Below are 16,797 nucleotides of genomic sequence, written 5' to 3'. Positions count from 1 at the left end.
AAGTATAGGAACAAGATCCAATCAACATTTGACTCTTAGGACAGATCCTCAAGTTGTATAATTTGTCATATAACAAATTATACCAGCTGTGGCTCTGACTCCTGGTATGTACAATGTTAAAACCAACGGGAGTTGTATGTGTGTAAAAGAGGACTACTTTTGGATTCATTATATTTAAATTGTTATAGGTCTTCTAATGGATAAATGTTTCATTCCCTTGGAAAACAAAAATAAACAGAAAAAGTATGCTTATATCCCTTAGGTGCTTTCTTAGTTCCCTTGCTCATGACTCAGTAAATTTAATGTGGTGTTTCTCTCCTATGAGAGAGAGCATTTTGCACAGTAAATTTTTCCCCAGCCTCTGATACAGAGTTGTGCAACTTGGACTATGTTGTTGTTTTCCATGGTCCTAGGCAACAATAATAGATGCTCTTTAAGATGGTTGTGCAGCTTAGGGTCTCTAAGTAATAATCTACAACATGTGCTGTTATATTAGATGCCTGTGCCCTTTGGGCACACCGTGAAGCATATGGCTGAAGGCTAGGTCGTCGATTCATCTGTCTGGTAAAAGGGAATATTTAGTGCATCGTAACTTAATAAAGAGGTTTTTTAATATCAGTAATTTTAATTTTTTTTAATGCAACAATTGGACATATTGAAATTACCTTCATTGAATCCTCATCAGCAAGTCAGGCTCTGTCTTTTATGAGATGGTACAAAATAGTAACTTACTGAGACAAAATTCTTTTCTGTAGTCTTGCACAATTTAAGATGCTTTATTGTTGTCCATTGGCTGGTGTTAAAAGAAGATTATACTTAACAGTGTTCAGGTAGTCTGTGTTCCACTTCACTAATCTCAGAAATAATTTTAAGAAAATACAGTGACCTTTTATGATAATGTAAATGATATTTAAGAACATAGGAATGGCCATACTGGGTCGGACAATAGTCTGTCTAGCCCAGTAACCTGTCTTTCGACAGTGGCTAGTACCAAATGCTTCAGAGGTTATGAACAGAACACAGCAATTATTGAGTGATCCATCGCATGTTGTCCAGACTCAGCTTCTGGCGGTCAGTGGTTTGGGGGCACCCGGAGCATGGGGTTGTATCCCTGACTATCTTGGCTAATAGCTATTGACGGAGCTATCCACCAGGAACTTTTTTGAACCCAGTTATATTTTTGGCCTTCACAGCATCCCCGTCAATGAGTTCCACAGGTAGACTGTGCATTGTGTGAAGAAATACTCCCATGTTTTTGTTGCCCATTTTTGACCCAAGCAGATAGTCAAAGTTCGGGGTCCAAGGGATGTTCCAGTTAGGAGGAAAAATTGGTGATAGTCAGGTATTTCTCTGGTGCAGGTTTGTTTATTTATAAAGAAAATATCTCTGAACATGGAAGGAATCATATAGCAGCAAGCAGTTCTTTTGCTCACAGCACCAAGTGTACTCTTCTCAGCCTGCACCCCATCCAAAAACCTCTCTGCAGGTTTCTTCCGGGGCAGACACTGCTTTCAGCTGCTTTTTCAGGCTCACTTTCTCTGCTCTATGTGTTCTGCATTCCCCACCTGTCACAAAACACACTACTGAGCATCTGTGCCCTGACAGTCTGAAAACACTTGGGCAGGGTTACAAACCCTTTTTGTCTTAGATGGGGGCCTTGTGAGTAACGTTCCCTGACAGTTTTGTTAATTGAAGAATGCATTCACACCCACTCTCAAAGAAGTTTCTGATCTAAGCAGTCACCAGGACCTCTCAGCATAACATTATATTCTGATCCTGCATTGAGATTTGAGCAGACAGATCCCGGTACCTGTGCAGAGCCCCACTGAAGGCATTGGGTTCCTTATGGGCACAGCTGGGCTGCATGCCTTAAAATGACCTTGGAAATAGCAAATGTGAAATCTAACATACATTTTACTTTTGTTTAGGGATTAGCAAATTTGTATGAGAAATCTAACCAAGCAGATGTCAAAGAAAACTTGTTCAATGTTTACCAAACGCTCTTGGAACTCTATGAAAGGTAAAGAATATTTTAGATTAAATTATGACACTGCAACATGTTATATTTAAATTTCAGTTGCACTGGAAAAAGTCCAGTTTTAATGTCGTCACTGATACATGTGATATTCTGCATATAGTAACTAATTCTAATACTCATGTTGTATTAGAGGTAAGGCTTTGTCACCCCTACTGGTTTTCTATAATGTGAAGTTGGGGTAGAGATAAATTATCACTTTCCTATTGTCTTTTTATAAGAAGAAATCTTTTGTAATAAATATTATCTAAACTATTGACATTAAGTATCATGGTGTCATGACTGTATCCATTGGCTTAATGTGTTGCATAGATGGTTGAACTTTATAAATCTCGTAACTCTCAGTTGATGTTGATGGTTAGCATTAATATCACTAGTAATAGGTAATAATTGGAGATATACCAATCTCCTAGAACTGGAAGGGACCTTGAAAGGTCATCGAGTCCAGCCCCCTGCCTTCACTAGCAGGACCAATTTTTGCCCCAGATCCTTAAGTGGCCTCCTCAAGGATTGAACTCACAACCCTGGGTTTAGCAGGCCAATGCTCAAACCACTGAGCTATCCCTCCCCCAGTACTAGTACATGTACTCACAGTTTTTATGGTCACAGGGAATTTCATTTCCCGTTACAGTTCTAAACAAAGCTAGCTCTGGTTGTATGTCACCAGTTTCCACAACTGATTGGAGCGTTCTTATTGCTTTGTTTTTGTGATTTTGATTTTGGTTTTGTCTGATGGACACTGTCAACTTATAAATCACACGTCTTTTTAAACATTTTTTACTTCTGTTACAAGTAACATCTAAGATAACTATAATTGAAAGATAAGTGGAAAATACTTTTGTTCCAATTTTACTTGGTGCATTTGACAGCATTTAGAATAAACTGACTATATACAGTCTGTGTAGATTTTTCACACAGCAACTGCAAGAGAAAAACATTCTAAAAAAATTCACAATCAATGCATTAGGACTTGGAGGCACATATAGTATCTGCAGCAACTTCTAATGCTCTCATTTAAAAAAGAAAAAAGACTAGATTTCAAGTTGGGAGTGTCTCTTGAAGAATACATTTCTCCATATTTGTTAGAAAACAGACATGGCTTTTTTGTGTTTTTTTCCCCCATCATCTTCTAGAACTGACAAGCAGAAGTGGTGTGAAGTATGTAGGAAACTTGTGGAACTGTATCACCAAGAAAAAAAATACCTAGAGGTCAGTTACTGATTTACTGTCTCTCCTTTTCCTATGCAAATTATTCATATTTTTTTTTGTAGTAAGAACTCATCTCTCTTAATTATACACCTGTGTTCTCTCACCAGCACTTACCACTAAATTTAGAGGCAATCTATTGAATTGACGTGTCTTAACATAAAAAGCAATCCTAGAGATGGTTAGTTTACCTTTTATTAAAATGAAGTTGCAATCATTTTCTTCAATACAATGTTCTGAAATTCACCATGTTGATACATTGTGTCATATAAACAAATTGCATTAAAATGTTAGTTTCTGGTTGCTGTCAAGCATTTGAATATTTTTCCACATTTTTTTTTTTTTAACTCAGGGGGACTCAGAAGTTAGGAAATGCCAGCTCAAAGGATGCCAGTGCAACCTTAATTCTGCCCTCTTGTGTGTATGCATCAGAATACAGTTTGTAATTAAATGATCACATATTATTTTTTCTATAGTACTTTTTCATCTACTCCAGTTTTTGAGGAGTATTCCGATTCCTTGAAGTTTTGAGAACTTTAATATTAGTTTCATTGCAAAAAGTCTTTGCCAAAGATAATTATTTGTTTGTTATAATCTCTGGATAGCCTGAATATGCTAAGGGAAATTTTGTTTTCAATGGAAGCAAGGCAGACAAACCTTTCAAACCTCTGAAAACCTAGATGTAAAATATAAACCCTAGTTTGTTCAGTAGTAGGAAGGATTGAACCTTGGATCTCAGATTCTAAAAGCATGAGCCTCTACTGTGTGAGCCAGAAAATCCAGCTCTGGTATCTCAAAGCCAGCATCAAACTCATAAATTCAGCTTCCTCTATGTGGTCCAGCCACTAGAGAGAGCGAGCCACACTGTGGTTATTTGATACTTTCTTTGTTTCATTTTTTTTAACAGTCTCAAATTTTAATAGGTATTCCATTCTCTAGTCGAATATAATGCTGAGTCACTTCTCTGCTGGAAAAGATAATAGTGCTTGGGGTGCTATTTTCTTTTTTAAATTGGTCATCAGAAGTACGGTTTTGGCCATACTTTGTCATATACGTAATCAAATTATTTACCTTACATAGTGCATGTAGGGTAGCTTGCGTCTATCAGACCTATTATAATGCAGATTCCTCTATTATTATTGAGTTTTTCAAAGAACACTTGAAGGATTTCTTTACAGCAGTATTCTGTTATATAAGGTTAAATGAGCAATTACAGACCATCAGCTGCATCCGTAGTGCTAAACTGCTTAAATACCACTAGTTCTGTTGACTGTACTAAACAGCACGGTGAAGTAATTTGTCCAACACTCACTCATTAGCCCTATCCTCCTGGCAGTCTTGCTAAGTGTTAATGCTATTTTCTGACCACTTGAGTTGGGAAATTGTAAATCTTATTGGCAAGGGGTTAAAATAAATTGGAGCGATCACACTGGGTGTCAGATTTTTAAATGAGTTACAGAATGATTCATTTCTCTTTCCTGTTGACAGGTGGCTCGCACATGGCACAAACTGATAAAGATAAAACAGGAGGAAGGTGCAGATAATGCTGAGCTCCACCAGCTATGGAAGAGGCTGATCCAATTACTGCCAGACAGTACACAGAATCAAGATAATGAGACACAGCAGTTGGTAATGTTTCTCCCTCCTAATCAAATTATAGAAATGTAGGGCTTGAGAGGCCAGCTAGTCCACCCACACATCATGCTGGGGCAAGACCAAGTATATCTAGAGCATCCCTGACAGGTATTTGTCTAACCTGTTCTTAAAAATCTCCAATGATGTTGTTCCACAATCTCCCAATTCCAGTGCTTAACTATCCTTATCATTAGAAAGTTTTCCCTAATATCTAACCTCAGACTCCCTTGCTACAAATTAATCTGATTACTACTTGTCCTACCTTCAGTGGACATTCAGAACAATTGATCGCTGTCCTCTTTATAACAGCCTTTAACATATTTGAAGACTGTTATCAGGTCCCTCCTCAGTCATCTTTTCTCAAGACTAAACATGCCTGTTTTTTTAACCTTTCCTCATAGGCCAGGTTTTCTAAACCTTTTATCATTTTTATTGCTCTCCTTTGGACTCCCTCCAATTTGTCCATGCCTTTCTTAAAGTGTAGCTCCCAAAACTGGACATAGTACTTCCACTGATGCTTCACCAGTGCAAAGTAGAGTGGCACAGTTACCTCCTGTGTCTTTCTTATGACACTCCTGTTAAATCATCCCAGAATATTAGCCTTTTTTGCAACTGCATCACATTGTTGACTCGTATTCAATTTGTGATCCACTATAATGCCCAAATTCTTTTCAGCAATATTACTGGCTAGCCAGTTATTCACCATTTTGTGTTTGTGCATTTGATTTTTTTCTTCTGAAGTGTACTTTGCTGTTGTCTTAATTGAATTTCATCTTGTTGATTTCAGAATAATTCTCCAATTTATCAAGCTAATTTTGAATTCTAATCCTGTCCTCCAAAGTGCTTGCAACCCCTCCCATCTTGATGGCATATGCAAATTTTATAATTATACTATCCATTCCATCATCTAAGTCAATGGTTCTCTTTTTTTTTTTTGCAGACCACTTGGAAATTGCTGAGGGTCTCGGCAGACCACTAGATGAGCTTTCCAAATGTTGTTTGTACCATTAGCTAACTATTCTACAGGGCTTTGGATAAAAGCGCTATATTAAAAAAAAACCCTTAATAATTAACATTTTTTGTTCTACAAATAAAAGCACACTTCATATTTTAATATCAGTAGTATTACCTTTCTAATGCGATGGATGTGCCCTCTCTCCCCTGCCACAGCAGCCTCAGAGCTGAGGCTGGGAAGGAGGGCCATCTCTCCCTGGCAGCCTCAGCTCTGGAACTGGGGAAAATCGCCTCTTTCTCTGGCTGCTGCAGCTCGGCACGTCCCAAATTCCCCCCCATCCCCTCTTCTCGCCCCACTGCCCCCTCCCACTTACCCCTTATTCCCCCCAAGGCCACTACCTCACCTTACATGTCCATCGTCTCCAGGGTCCAAGCACCTAATTAGCGGCTCCACTAATTAGGTGGTTGTCCCTTCATTCTCTTGTGTGTGGCTGCCCAGGCCACCTTAGAGGGAACTATCTGCGGACCACTTGAATGGAGCTCGCGGACCACTGGTGGTCAACAGACCACAGTTTGAGAACCTCTGATCTAAGTCATTAATGAAAATGAATAATGGTTCTGGATCCAGGACTGACCCCTGTGGAACCTCATTAGCTATACCATTGATAACTACCCTTTGAGTATGGTTTTTCAAACAGTTATAGTTATTTTAACTACACCATATTTCCCTAGTTTGCCTATGAGAATGTCACAGGGATTGTGTCAGATAAAATCAAGATATGTCATGACTACTACTTCCGCCCACCCACTAGGTCAGTAACTCAGTCAAAGAAGGAAATTAGGTTGGTTTGGCATGATTTGTTCTTGACAAATCCATGTTCCTATTGCTTATCATCCTATTGACCTGTAAGTGCTTATAAATTGATTGTTTAATAATTTGTTCCAGTATCTTTTGAGGTATCGAAGTTAGGCTAACTGGTCTATAATTCCCTGGTCCTTTTTGTTCCCTTTTTTAAAGATAGGTACTATGTTTGCCCTTCTCCGGTCCTGTGGGATCTCACTCGTCCTCCATGAATTCTCAAAGATTATCGCTAATGGTTCCAAAATTCCTTCAGCTAGTTCCTTGAGTACCTTTGGGTGAATTTCATCAGACCATGCCAACTTGAATACATCTAACTTAACTAAATATTCTTTAATCCATTCTTTCTCTATTCTGGCTTGTGTTCCTTCCCCCTTGTTGTTAATATTAATTGTGCTAAGCATCTGGTCACAATTAATCTTTTTAGTGAAGACTGAAGCAAAATAGCCATTACCCACCTTAGTGGATATAGACAACTAGATTTTGGGTAAAATTTAAAAAAGTGCTTAAGTGACATAAAGAGCCCAAGACCCACTGACTTTCAGTGGGATTTAAGCTTTTGAAATTTTGCCCTTAGGTTCCTAAGTCACTTATGCTCTGCTCCACAAAGGTATTTAGCCTTCCAACTTCCACTGAAATCAGTGGAAGTTGGGAGCCTAAATAACGCTGTGGACTGGGCCATAGACCCTTTTGAAAATATTACACACTGTGTCCCCCAGAATATTGGTAATAGAAATGAAATTTGGAGAATTTTCTGGTGATGAAATAATACGCTTTTGAAAAGCCCCTGTGCAAAATAATGTAGTGTCTTACATAACTGCTGTTTTTAAAAAAAAATCTTTTGTAAAGCATTACTTTTAAAAGCTCAGATTCATTTTGGCAGTGTTAAGGTTCTATCTTAAAGGCACACAAGATAGGAGCATCAAAATGAAAACTTGCATACCAAAATTTAATAAGTTATTTAAACTCATAGCTGTCATAATGGATAGTGCTTCACATGTGCTCTTTTTGTACATATCTTATGCCACTGCATTTTTTACCTCCTTCAACTAGTAGCAGATTTACTACCAGGATTTGAACACGATATGAATAATACTTGAGTATGAAGAAGCACCCTGTTATGTATTTTGCTCTTTGCACAACAGAAGTTCTATGAAGGACCACATGGGCACAGTGGGGCCAAATAAACATATTATAATCATGTTCATGGTATACTACACCCTGTTTAGTCACCCAAAAGCGTGACTAAATTTCATAAGTTCACCGTTTGTTGCTTTTCTTGCTAATTCACACTGTTGTACTTATCAATTTCTTATTTCAGCTTTTGACTGCATTTGAACATGCAGTGAACTCTGCAGACACGGTTCCCAGTGAAGACCACGAAAAGCTTTGTAAAAACTTCATTCAGTGTTTGTCAAAAGTAAGAACAGTTTAATTTATAGTCTCTTCAATAACACATAACATCTAATAATACTGCACGAATAACTAAATAAATTGCTTTGACTTTTTTTTTTCTTCTTACAAGTTTCCTCATGAGACTGCTAGGCTGAAGAAGGCCTGTGATGATATGATGGTTTTGTATCCTACCACGAGTTATCCTTTAGAAGTGCTCTGCTTGCACTTTATTCAGTCAGGTGAGTGGGATGGTTTCGGTTCATTTTTGTTGTTCCAAATCGTGTATCTTTTCACTGTGACTTTTGGCTTGCCCTTCACTCCCCCAGTCCTTCTCATAAAAAAGGGAACCAGTCTCTCAAAATCTGTTACTTCACTTTGTTGAGGGAAATTCTAGTTTGAGGCAGCTTGCACCACTTTTCAGCACAAATATATTGTCTGTAGTAGGTTCTATGTTTCTACCACCCTGAAGAGGAAGACAGTTCTGTCCTAAACTATAGTGTCTCAGAGCTGTGAAACTTAGTACTGCTGTACCATCAAAGGACTTCTTAAAAAAAATAAGTATTCTTTGTTCAAGACCAGTTCTGGATTCTTGATTCCTTTGTTGGCAGTGTACTCAGTCCCATGGGAAGAGTGCTTCATGATGCCCAAAAGGAGCCTCTCTAGATAAATGAAGATTAGCTACATGAGGTTTGAAGAGAATCCTGTTTACTTGTCTTTGATGGAAAGGATGGTGACAGTTAAACAAAGCTCTAGAGATGGCTAAAGTGAGAGAATTGGTGAACCAGTATACCCCTTTCCTCTTGGCAGGAACATTCATGAATTTTTCTCCACAAGACTTCCTGGTGGGTGGGGAGTAAATGGCTTTTTAGGGTATTTCAGTGAAGTGAAGGAAAGAGGTCTTTTTTAAAAACAGATTTGTTTGTTATATGCTTTAAGAAGGCAGCATGCTGTCTTCCACAGTGCTGGGTTTGAAACTGTTAGATTTAAGTTTTTAGCTCTCACTATTGCATTAATATTGTACAAGTGAATAGTGATTTTAGATGTCAGCTTTGGGTGTCACAGCTGATACCTTAAAGGGGTCAGAAGTGACTTACAGTTGGGCACTCCCCAAAAAACTATTTGTAAATATACAGTCATATTGACCAGGAATATCACACAAAAACTAAGTAGAAGTATATGCCAAGAATCCATACAGAAATTCCTTTGTTTTTTAAACAATAAAGCTGTATAATTTCCTTTGTTAGGAGTGGAAGAATGCCTTATAGTACCAACTTTCAGGGAGCTACGCATCATGAAAGTAATACATGAGCAGAAAAATGATAATACAGAACTCTTAATTTCAGTGTTTAAAATAATTGAACCCAGTGGAAAGGAACCAGCAAGAACAAACCAAACAAGCATAATTCATCTACAAGAAGAGCTAGTACATAGTATTTTGTATCACAGCAGAACAATCCAGAACATAAGGGGGGGAGGGATAGCTCAGTGGTTTGAGCATTGGCCTGCTAAACCCAGGGTTGTGAGTTCAATCCTTGAGGAGGCCACTTAGGGATCTGGGGAAAAAGTTGGTCCTGCTAGTGAAGGCAGGGGCTGGACTAGATGACCTTTCAAGGTCCCTTCCAGTTCTAGGAGATTGGTATATCTCCAATTATTACCTTATTACCATTCCATTAAATGAAACATAAGTGTGAACCCAAATATGTAATCAGGTTTTTATGCTTAAAACAAAGAGAAGGTAATTGTTAAGCTCATTCTGTTTCTTTGTGACTTTCCTGAGCATCTTAACGCTCAAGTTCCATCTCAAAATAGATATGGCTTGCTGCTATGGAATGCACTGATCTGCACTGGGCACAAAACTGCTGAAATCACTCCTCCTTGCAAAGAGTCATATTATTTTCATCTCTATGTGCCCGGACCAGTATTGGTAAAATGAATCTTAACTATCCAACCATATAGGTTCCTGGGCTTTAACAGTTTTCAGTGTTCTCTCTTTATCTTTGTTGGAATAAGAAGACATTCATTTCAGTTACAGTTATTCCATTAAACTCAATGGAATTACTGATCCTATGCCAGTGGTGAACTTGTTCAGAGACAAAAGGAATTTTTACTGGCCGTGGAATTTGTTATGTGATCTTGGCCAAGTCACTTCACTTCGCTGTGCCTGATTCCCTTCCAACCCTTTGTCTATCTTGAAAGATTATAAGCTTGTGGGGAAGGGACTGTCTTTTATCTAGGTGTTTGCATTGTACCTAACATAATGGAACCCTGATTGCAATTGGGGTTTTCTTAGCACCACATATAATGCACTGTATAGCTTAAATATAAAAATTAAACAGTGATTTCTTTATTGTAGTGTGCTGATACTACTTTGCAGTCCATTTATATATAAATGGTCATTTAGCTGACAGTTTTGCACTTTAAGAAATGTGGACTTGAAACTGCACTCAAATTCTGGCATGTGTTCACTTATTTATAGAACATAAAACATGGTAAAGATGTTATGGCCAGCACCTCAACGATCACAGAATATAATACTGTACGCAATATCTAAACAAATTTTACAAGGTGTATTGTTTAGACCATGCTTCCATTTTCTACAGGCTAATCCAGGTTAAACAAATATATAAAAAGTTATGATTGAACAATCATAGAAATTTAGACCAAGATTTTGAAAAGTGAGTGTCTAAAGGTAAGGCTTGCAGATCCATATTTAAGCACCTAAATAAGTGACTTTGGGGCTACTATGATTTATGCTGTCAGCTAGCCTCAGAATTGGGGGAACATGAATGTGGCTTTGTCAGAGTCTACCCTCACTTGAAACTGGGCGGTTTCAAAGTGAGGACTAGGGTAGGTCTCCCCTTCGGCTGCCACCACCCCGTGGGCCGGGACACCCCTGTTTCCCTTGGGACAGATCAATTCACAGAGGATCCCCCCCTCTTCCCTCTCTAGCCTGCTCCGGAGACAGAATGCCTGGATTCAAACGCCTTGAATCTCTACACACAGGGAAGTAGCCCACTTCCCCCTCCCCTTCCCCTGAATTTCCCCAAGGGAAGAAATTAACCAAGTCCAAAGAAAAGAAAAGAATTTATTAAGAGAACAAAAGAAAATACAGAATCTCTAAGCCACTTGATTCTGGGAAACTTTCACGAGAGAGTGCATCAGCAACTTTGTTGGAAGCTCCTGAAATGTGTTGAATGTCAAAGTCAAAGTCTTGGAGAGCTAAGCTCCAGCGGAGAAGTTTCTTGTTGTTTCCCTTGTTGGTGTGAAGCCACTTTAGCGCAGCATGGTCAGTTTGTAGCTGGAACTGCCGGCCCCAAACGTATGGGCGTAGCTTTTCCAAGGCATACACAATGGCGTAACATTCTTTTTCACTGATGGACCAGTGGCTTTCCCTCTCAGACAGTTTCTTGCTGAGAAACACGACAGGATGGAAGTTGTGATCCGGTCCTTCCTGCATTAGTACCGCTCCTACCCCACGTTCAGATGCATCGGTGGTAACTAGGAAGGGTTTGTCAAAGTCCGGGGCCCTTAATACAGGGTCAGACATGAGCATCGCCTTAAGCTGGATAAAGGCTTCCTGACACTCAGCAGTCCACTTAACTGCATTTGGCTGGGTTTTTCTGGTCAGATCAGTTAGTGGAGGAGCGATTTGGCTGTAGTGTGGTACAAATCGCCTGTAATATCCGGCCAAACCTAAGAAGGATTGGACCTGTTTCTTTGACCTTGGGACAGGCCACTGTTGGATAGCCTCCACCTTGGCCTGTAGGGGGTTGATGGTTCCTTGACCCACCTGGTGTCCTAGGTAAGTCACTCTGTTTTGGCCTATTTGACACTTTTTGGCCTTAACAGTTAGTCCTGCCTGCCTGATGCGCTCTAAAACCATTTTCAAATGTTCTAGGTGTTCGGGCCATGAATCAGAAAAAATGGCCACATCATCGAGGTATGCAACTGCACAGTCTTCCAATCCTGCTAGTAGACCATCCACCAGCCTTTGGAAGGTGGCAGGTGCATTCCGCAGTCCGAACGGAAGCACAGTAAACTCATACACCCCTGCATGGGTGATGAAGGCAGATTTTTCCCTGGCGGGTTCATCTAGTGGAACCTGCCAGTATCCCTTGGTTAAATCAATGGTAGAGATGAACTGGGCACGTCCCAACTTTTCCAATAGCTCATCAGTGCGTGGCATCGGATAGTTGTCTGGACGAGTTACAGCATTTAGCTTACGGTAGTCCACACAAAAGCGTATTTCCCCATCTGGTTTGGGAACCAGAACCACTGGAGATGCCCATGCACTGGTAGAAGGGCGGATGATACCCATCTCCAACATGTTGTCAATCTCCTGTTTAATAGCAACTTTGGCATGAGGTGACACCCGGTAGGGTGGTGTTCTAATCGGGTGAGCATTACCTGTGTCAATGGAGTGGTAGGTTTGCTCAGTCCGTCCTGGGATGGCTGAGAACAAGGGCGTGAAGTGAGTGCACAGCTCCTTGAGCTGTTGCCGCTGCAGACGTTGCAGGGTTGTAGAGAGGGTCACCTCTTCCACACCACCATTTCTTTTACCTTCGTAGTAGACACCTGCAGGCCACTCGGTGTCATCTCCTTCCTGAACTGTAAAGTGACAGACCTGTAATTCTCTGGGATAAAAGGGCTTTAGAGAGTTAACATGAAACACTTTAGGCTTTAAAGAGGAATCAGGAATGTTATGAGGTAGTTAACAGCTCCCAGGCGCTCCTGGACCATGTATGGTCCTTCCCAGGACGCTTCCATCTTATGGGCCTGTTGCGCCTTCAAGACCATGACCTGGTCTCCTACCTTGAAGGACCGCTCCTTGGCATGTCGATCATACCAGACCTTTTGCTCCGCTTGAGCATCTCTTAAGTTCTCTCGAGCAAGGGCCCAAGAGTCTCGGAGGGTGTTTTGAAGGTTGCTTACAAAGTCCAGAATGTTAGTCCCTGGAGGAGGTGTAAACCCCTCCCATTGCTGCTTTACCAGCTGTAATGGCCCCTTAACCTCATGGCCATACACCAGCTCGAATGGTGAGAATCCTAAACTCGGATGTGGAACAGCCCTGTAGGCAAACAGCAACTGTTGTAACACTAGATCCCAATTATTGGAGTGTTCATTGACGAATTTGCGGATCATGGCCCCCAAAGTTCCATTGAACCTTTCCACTAGGCCATTAGTTTGATGATGGTACGGGGTGGCAACCAAGTGATGCACCCCATGAGTTTCCCACAGGTCTTTCATGGTCCCTGATAGGAAATTTGTTCCCGAATCTGTAAGAATTTCAGAGGGCCAACCCACCCTGGTAAAAATGTCAGTTAAGGCCTGGCACACAGTGTTAGCCCTGGTGTTGCCTAGAGCTACTGCTTCCGGCCATCTGGTAGCAAAGTCCACAAAAGTCAGTATGTACTGCTTTCCTCTGGGGGTCTTCTTTGGGAAAGGACCCATAATATCCACAGCTACTCGCTGAAATGGGACCTCCATTATGGGGAGTGGTTGGAGAGGGGCCTTGATCTGGTCTTGGGTTTTTCCTACCGTTTGGCATACCTTACAAGACCGGACGTAAGTGGCTACCGCCTTGCCCATCCCCTCCCAGTCAAAGGACCTTCCCAACCTGTCTTTGCTTCGTTTCACCCCAGAATGGCCACTAGGGTGATCATGGGCTAAGCTTAAGAGCTTTTCCCGGTACTTGGTCGGAACGAGCAACCGTTTTTGAGGATGCCAGCCCTCCTGGTGTCCACCAGAAAGAAATTCCTTGTATAACAGTCCGTTCTCCACAACGAACCGGGATCGGGTAGTAGAGCTGAGAGGCGGTGGGTTGCTGCGTGCCGCCGCCCATGCTTTCTTGAGGCTGTCATCAGCTTCCTGCTCTCTCTGGAACTGTTCCCTTGAGGCGGGAGACACCAGTTCCTCTGGAAGCGATGTAGGTGATGAGGTTGTTTCCGTTGACTGTGGACCGCTCCCCGCTGGTGCACAAAGTGTCATTTCAGGCTCCGGCTGAGCCTCTTGGGTAGGGTTGTTTGCTGCTTCTGCCAGTTCAGGCCCGTTGGCGCCCTCTGGCGGTGGAGTTGCAAGCGCTGGCGCCGGTGCTGGCGCTGGTTGCTCTTCCAGTTCCGGTTCTGGGACTGGATGTACTATGGCTGCTGTAGGTGTTGGCCTGGGATCCGGTTCCACCACCTCTGTCTGGGTCTCTGGTAACACAGACGGGGTCCCGGTGGATGGCTCAGGAATAGGGATGGGTCCGGCAGCTCGTCTGGCTTGGCTGCGTGTAACCACTCCCTCTGTTTTTTGCTGTTCAATGTGTCGGGCCAAGTCGTTCCCCAGTAGCATGGGAATCGCATGGTTGTCATAGACAGCAAAAGTCCACTTCCCTGACCAGCCCTTGTACTGGACAGGTAAACGCACTGTAGGTAATGTTACAGGTTTTGACATGAAGGGTCGAATTGTCACTTTGGTTTCTGGTTGATGAATTTGGGGTCCACGAAGGTTCGGTGGATAGCTGACACATGTGCTGCAGTGTCTCTCCATGCGATGATCTCCTTTTCGTCCACTCTCAAAGTTTCCCTATGTTCTAAGGGTATTTGAGATACATCTATGTCCGGCTTTCCTTGGTGTGAAGGTGCAAGGAGTTGCACTCGGTTTAGGTTCTTTGGGCATTTGGCTTTGATATGCCCCAAATCATTGCATTGAAAACATCGCCCAGTTGATGGGTCACCGGTTTGTGTTGGTCTACTGGAGACTGGTGAGGTAGAAGAAGAGGTAGAGTGTGACTGTCCGTGGGTTGTAGGTGTGTTGATTGGTCCGCGACGGTAGGGTTTAGTGTCGCTGTGTACCCTGTTGGATTCGCTCCCCTTGGCAGTAGCTGTCATGTTGTCTACCGATGCCATCCATCTGGCTCCAATCTCTCCTGCCTCAGTGAGAGTTTTTGGTTTACCATCTTGGATGTAGCGTCTAATGTTCTCAGGAACACCATCCAAGAACTGCTCCATCATCATCAGGAGGGTTAGCTCGTCCATGGTTTGAACATTGGCTCCTGCTAACCAGGAAGAAAAATGCTTTTCAATGTAGGAGGCGTGTTTTGGAAATGACTCCTCCGGTGTCCATTTCTGGTTTCTGAAACGCTGACGGGCGTGATCAGGGTGATGCCCATTCTGAGTCTGGCCTTGGTTAGGAATAGTTGAAAGTCGTTCATTTGGCCCATAGGCATTTCAGCTGCCACCAGGGATAATTGTCCGCTGAGCTGTGACCTCAGCTCCAGCATGTATTGATCTTTAGGAAGATGGTATCCAATACAGGCCCTCTCAAAGTTTTCTAAAAAGGCCTCAACATCATCCCCCCTGTAGGCGGGAAATTTTCTCCGAGAAGGTTGATCAGTAGGTTGAAGAGGGATTGGATTGGGTGGAGTTTGCTGTTTAGCTTTTTCTAATTCCAAAGCCTGTGTCTGGATTCGTAGCTCTAACTCTTTGGTTTCCCGGTCAGCCTCTTTGGCTGCCATCGCCCTCCTGTGTTCTGCCTCTTTGGCTTTTTGGGTAGCTTCTAGTTTTTCCATCTCTCTCTGATGGGCAGCTTCCTCCTTCTCTTTTTGTGCCTGTAGGATTTTTAAATTTACTTGAGCAATTTCCAGTTCGGTCTTTGAGTCAGTCATGTCTGTGCCTTCAGGTGCTGGCCACACCCCTCTGCAGTCAGTGAACCGTATGTGTTGCTTGACAGTCCCTACCCCTGCCTATGATAACTTGAGTAAAGAAAGAGAAATCAATCCTTTGTATAGCAAATTGTGGTTTGTGTAATGTTACTGGTTTGTACTGAGAAAGAGGGAAAGAGTTAAAAAAAAAATTTCTCTGTCTCACTCTGCTCTGAGTTGTTGTACCCAGCAGCCCAGCTGAAAGGCTGCTGCTAACAATACCCTTGAGAAAAATCTGGTCTATTTCCTCAGTGATCTGTGTTCTCCTGTCTCCTGATCCTTTCAAAAGACACAGGAGAAAAAAAAAAAACCTGGCTGGAGGGTTTCTCTCTCCCCCCCCCAAACCTGTTTTTCCTGTTGGATGGGAATGTACTTTGGCGAGCACTTCCCCCCACCTCAGGAATCCTGAGTGGTACCTCGTATCACAATGGACGCAAGTACCGCTCCACAGGAGGGCTTTGTAACAGAAAGCCCTGCAAAAAACTGAAAATACTTCTAACCCTGAAACTGCCTCAGAGTGCCTCTGGTAGAAAAGCCTTGCCTCTCTCTCTGGGTCCGAAACACCACTGCCACCATGTCAGAGTCTACCCTCACTTGAAACTGGGCGGTTTCAAAGTGAGGACCCGCATGTCTTCCCCCCACCCCAAAATCCTAGGGTAGGTCTCCCCTTCGGCTGCCACCACCCGGTCAATTCTGTGGGCCGGGACACCCCTGTTTCCCCCCTTGGGAACACAGATCAATTCACAGAGGAGGAACCTCCCCCCCTCTTCCCTCTCTCCAGCCTGCTCCGGAGACAGAATGCCTGGATTCAAACGCCTTGAATCTCTACACACAGGGAAGTAGCCCACTTCCCCCTCCCCTTCCCCTGAATTTCCCCAAGGGAAGAAATTAACCAAGTCCAAAGAAAAGAAAAGAATTTATTAAGAGAACAAAAGAAAATACAGAATCTCTATGAATCCAAGCTGGGCACTCATAGGGTATAACCTTGCTAAGTTCTGGAGAGAATCCTCTCTCTTTCTCAGTACAACC

General features: G+C 42.2%; 1 protein-coding gene across 1 annotated transcript in view; it reads left to right on the top strand.

Moving 5' to 3' along the window:
* TTC37 (tetratricopeptide repeat domain 37) overlaps positions 1-16,797 on the top strand; it is an 89,663-nt gene that overhangs the window by 4,355 nt on the left and 68,511 nt on the right. Inside the window, exons 4-8 of the mRNA XM_045021654.1 lie at positions 1,929-2,020; positions 3,169-3,244; positions 4,730-4,870; positions 8,011-8,109; positions 8,215-8,323. Coding sequence (XP_044877589.1) covers positions 1,929-2,020; positions 3,169-3,244; positions 4,730-4,870; positions 8,011-8,109; positions 8,215-8,323 — 517 coding nt within the window. The remainder of the gene's footprint in view (positions 1-1,928; positions 2,021-3,168; positions 3,245-4,729; positions 4,871-8,010; positions 8,110-8,214; positions 8,324-16,797) is intronic.

Source organism: Mauremys mutica, chromosome 6 (genome assembly GCF_020497125.1).
Source record: "Mauremys mutica isolate MM-2020 ecotype Southern chromosome 6, ASM2049712v1, whole genome shotgun sequence".
Classification (NCBI taxonomy): Eukaryota; Metazoa; Chordata; order Testudines; family Geoemydidae; genus Mauremys; species Mauremys mutica.
This window is presented reverse-complemented; position numbering and strand designations above follow the sequence as displayed.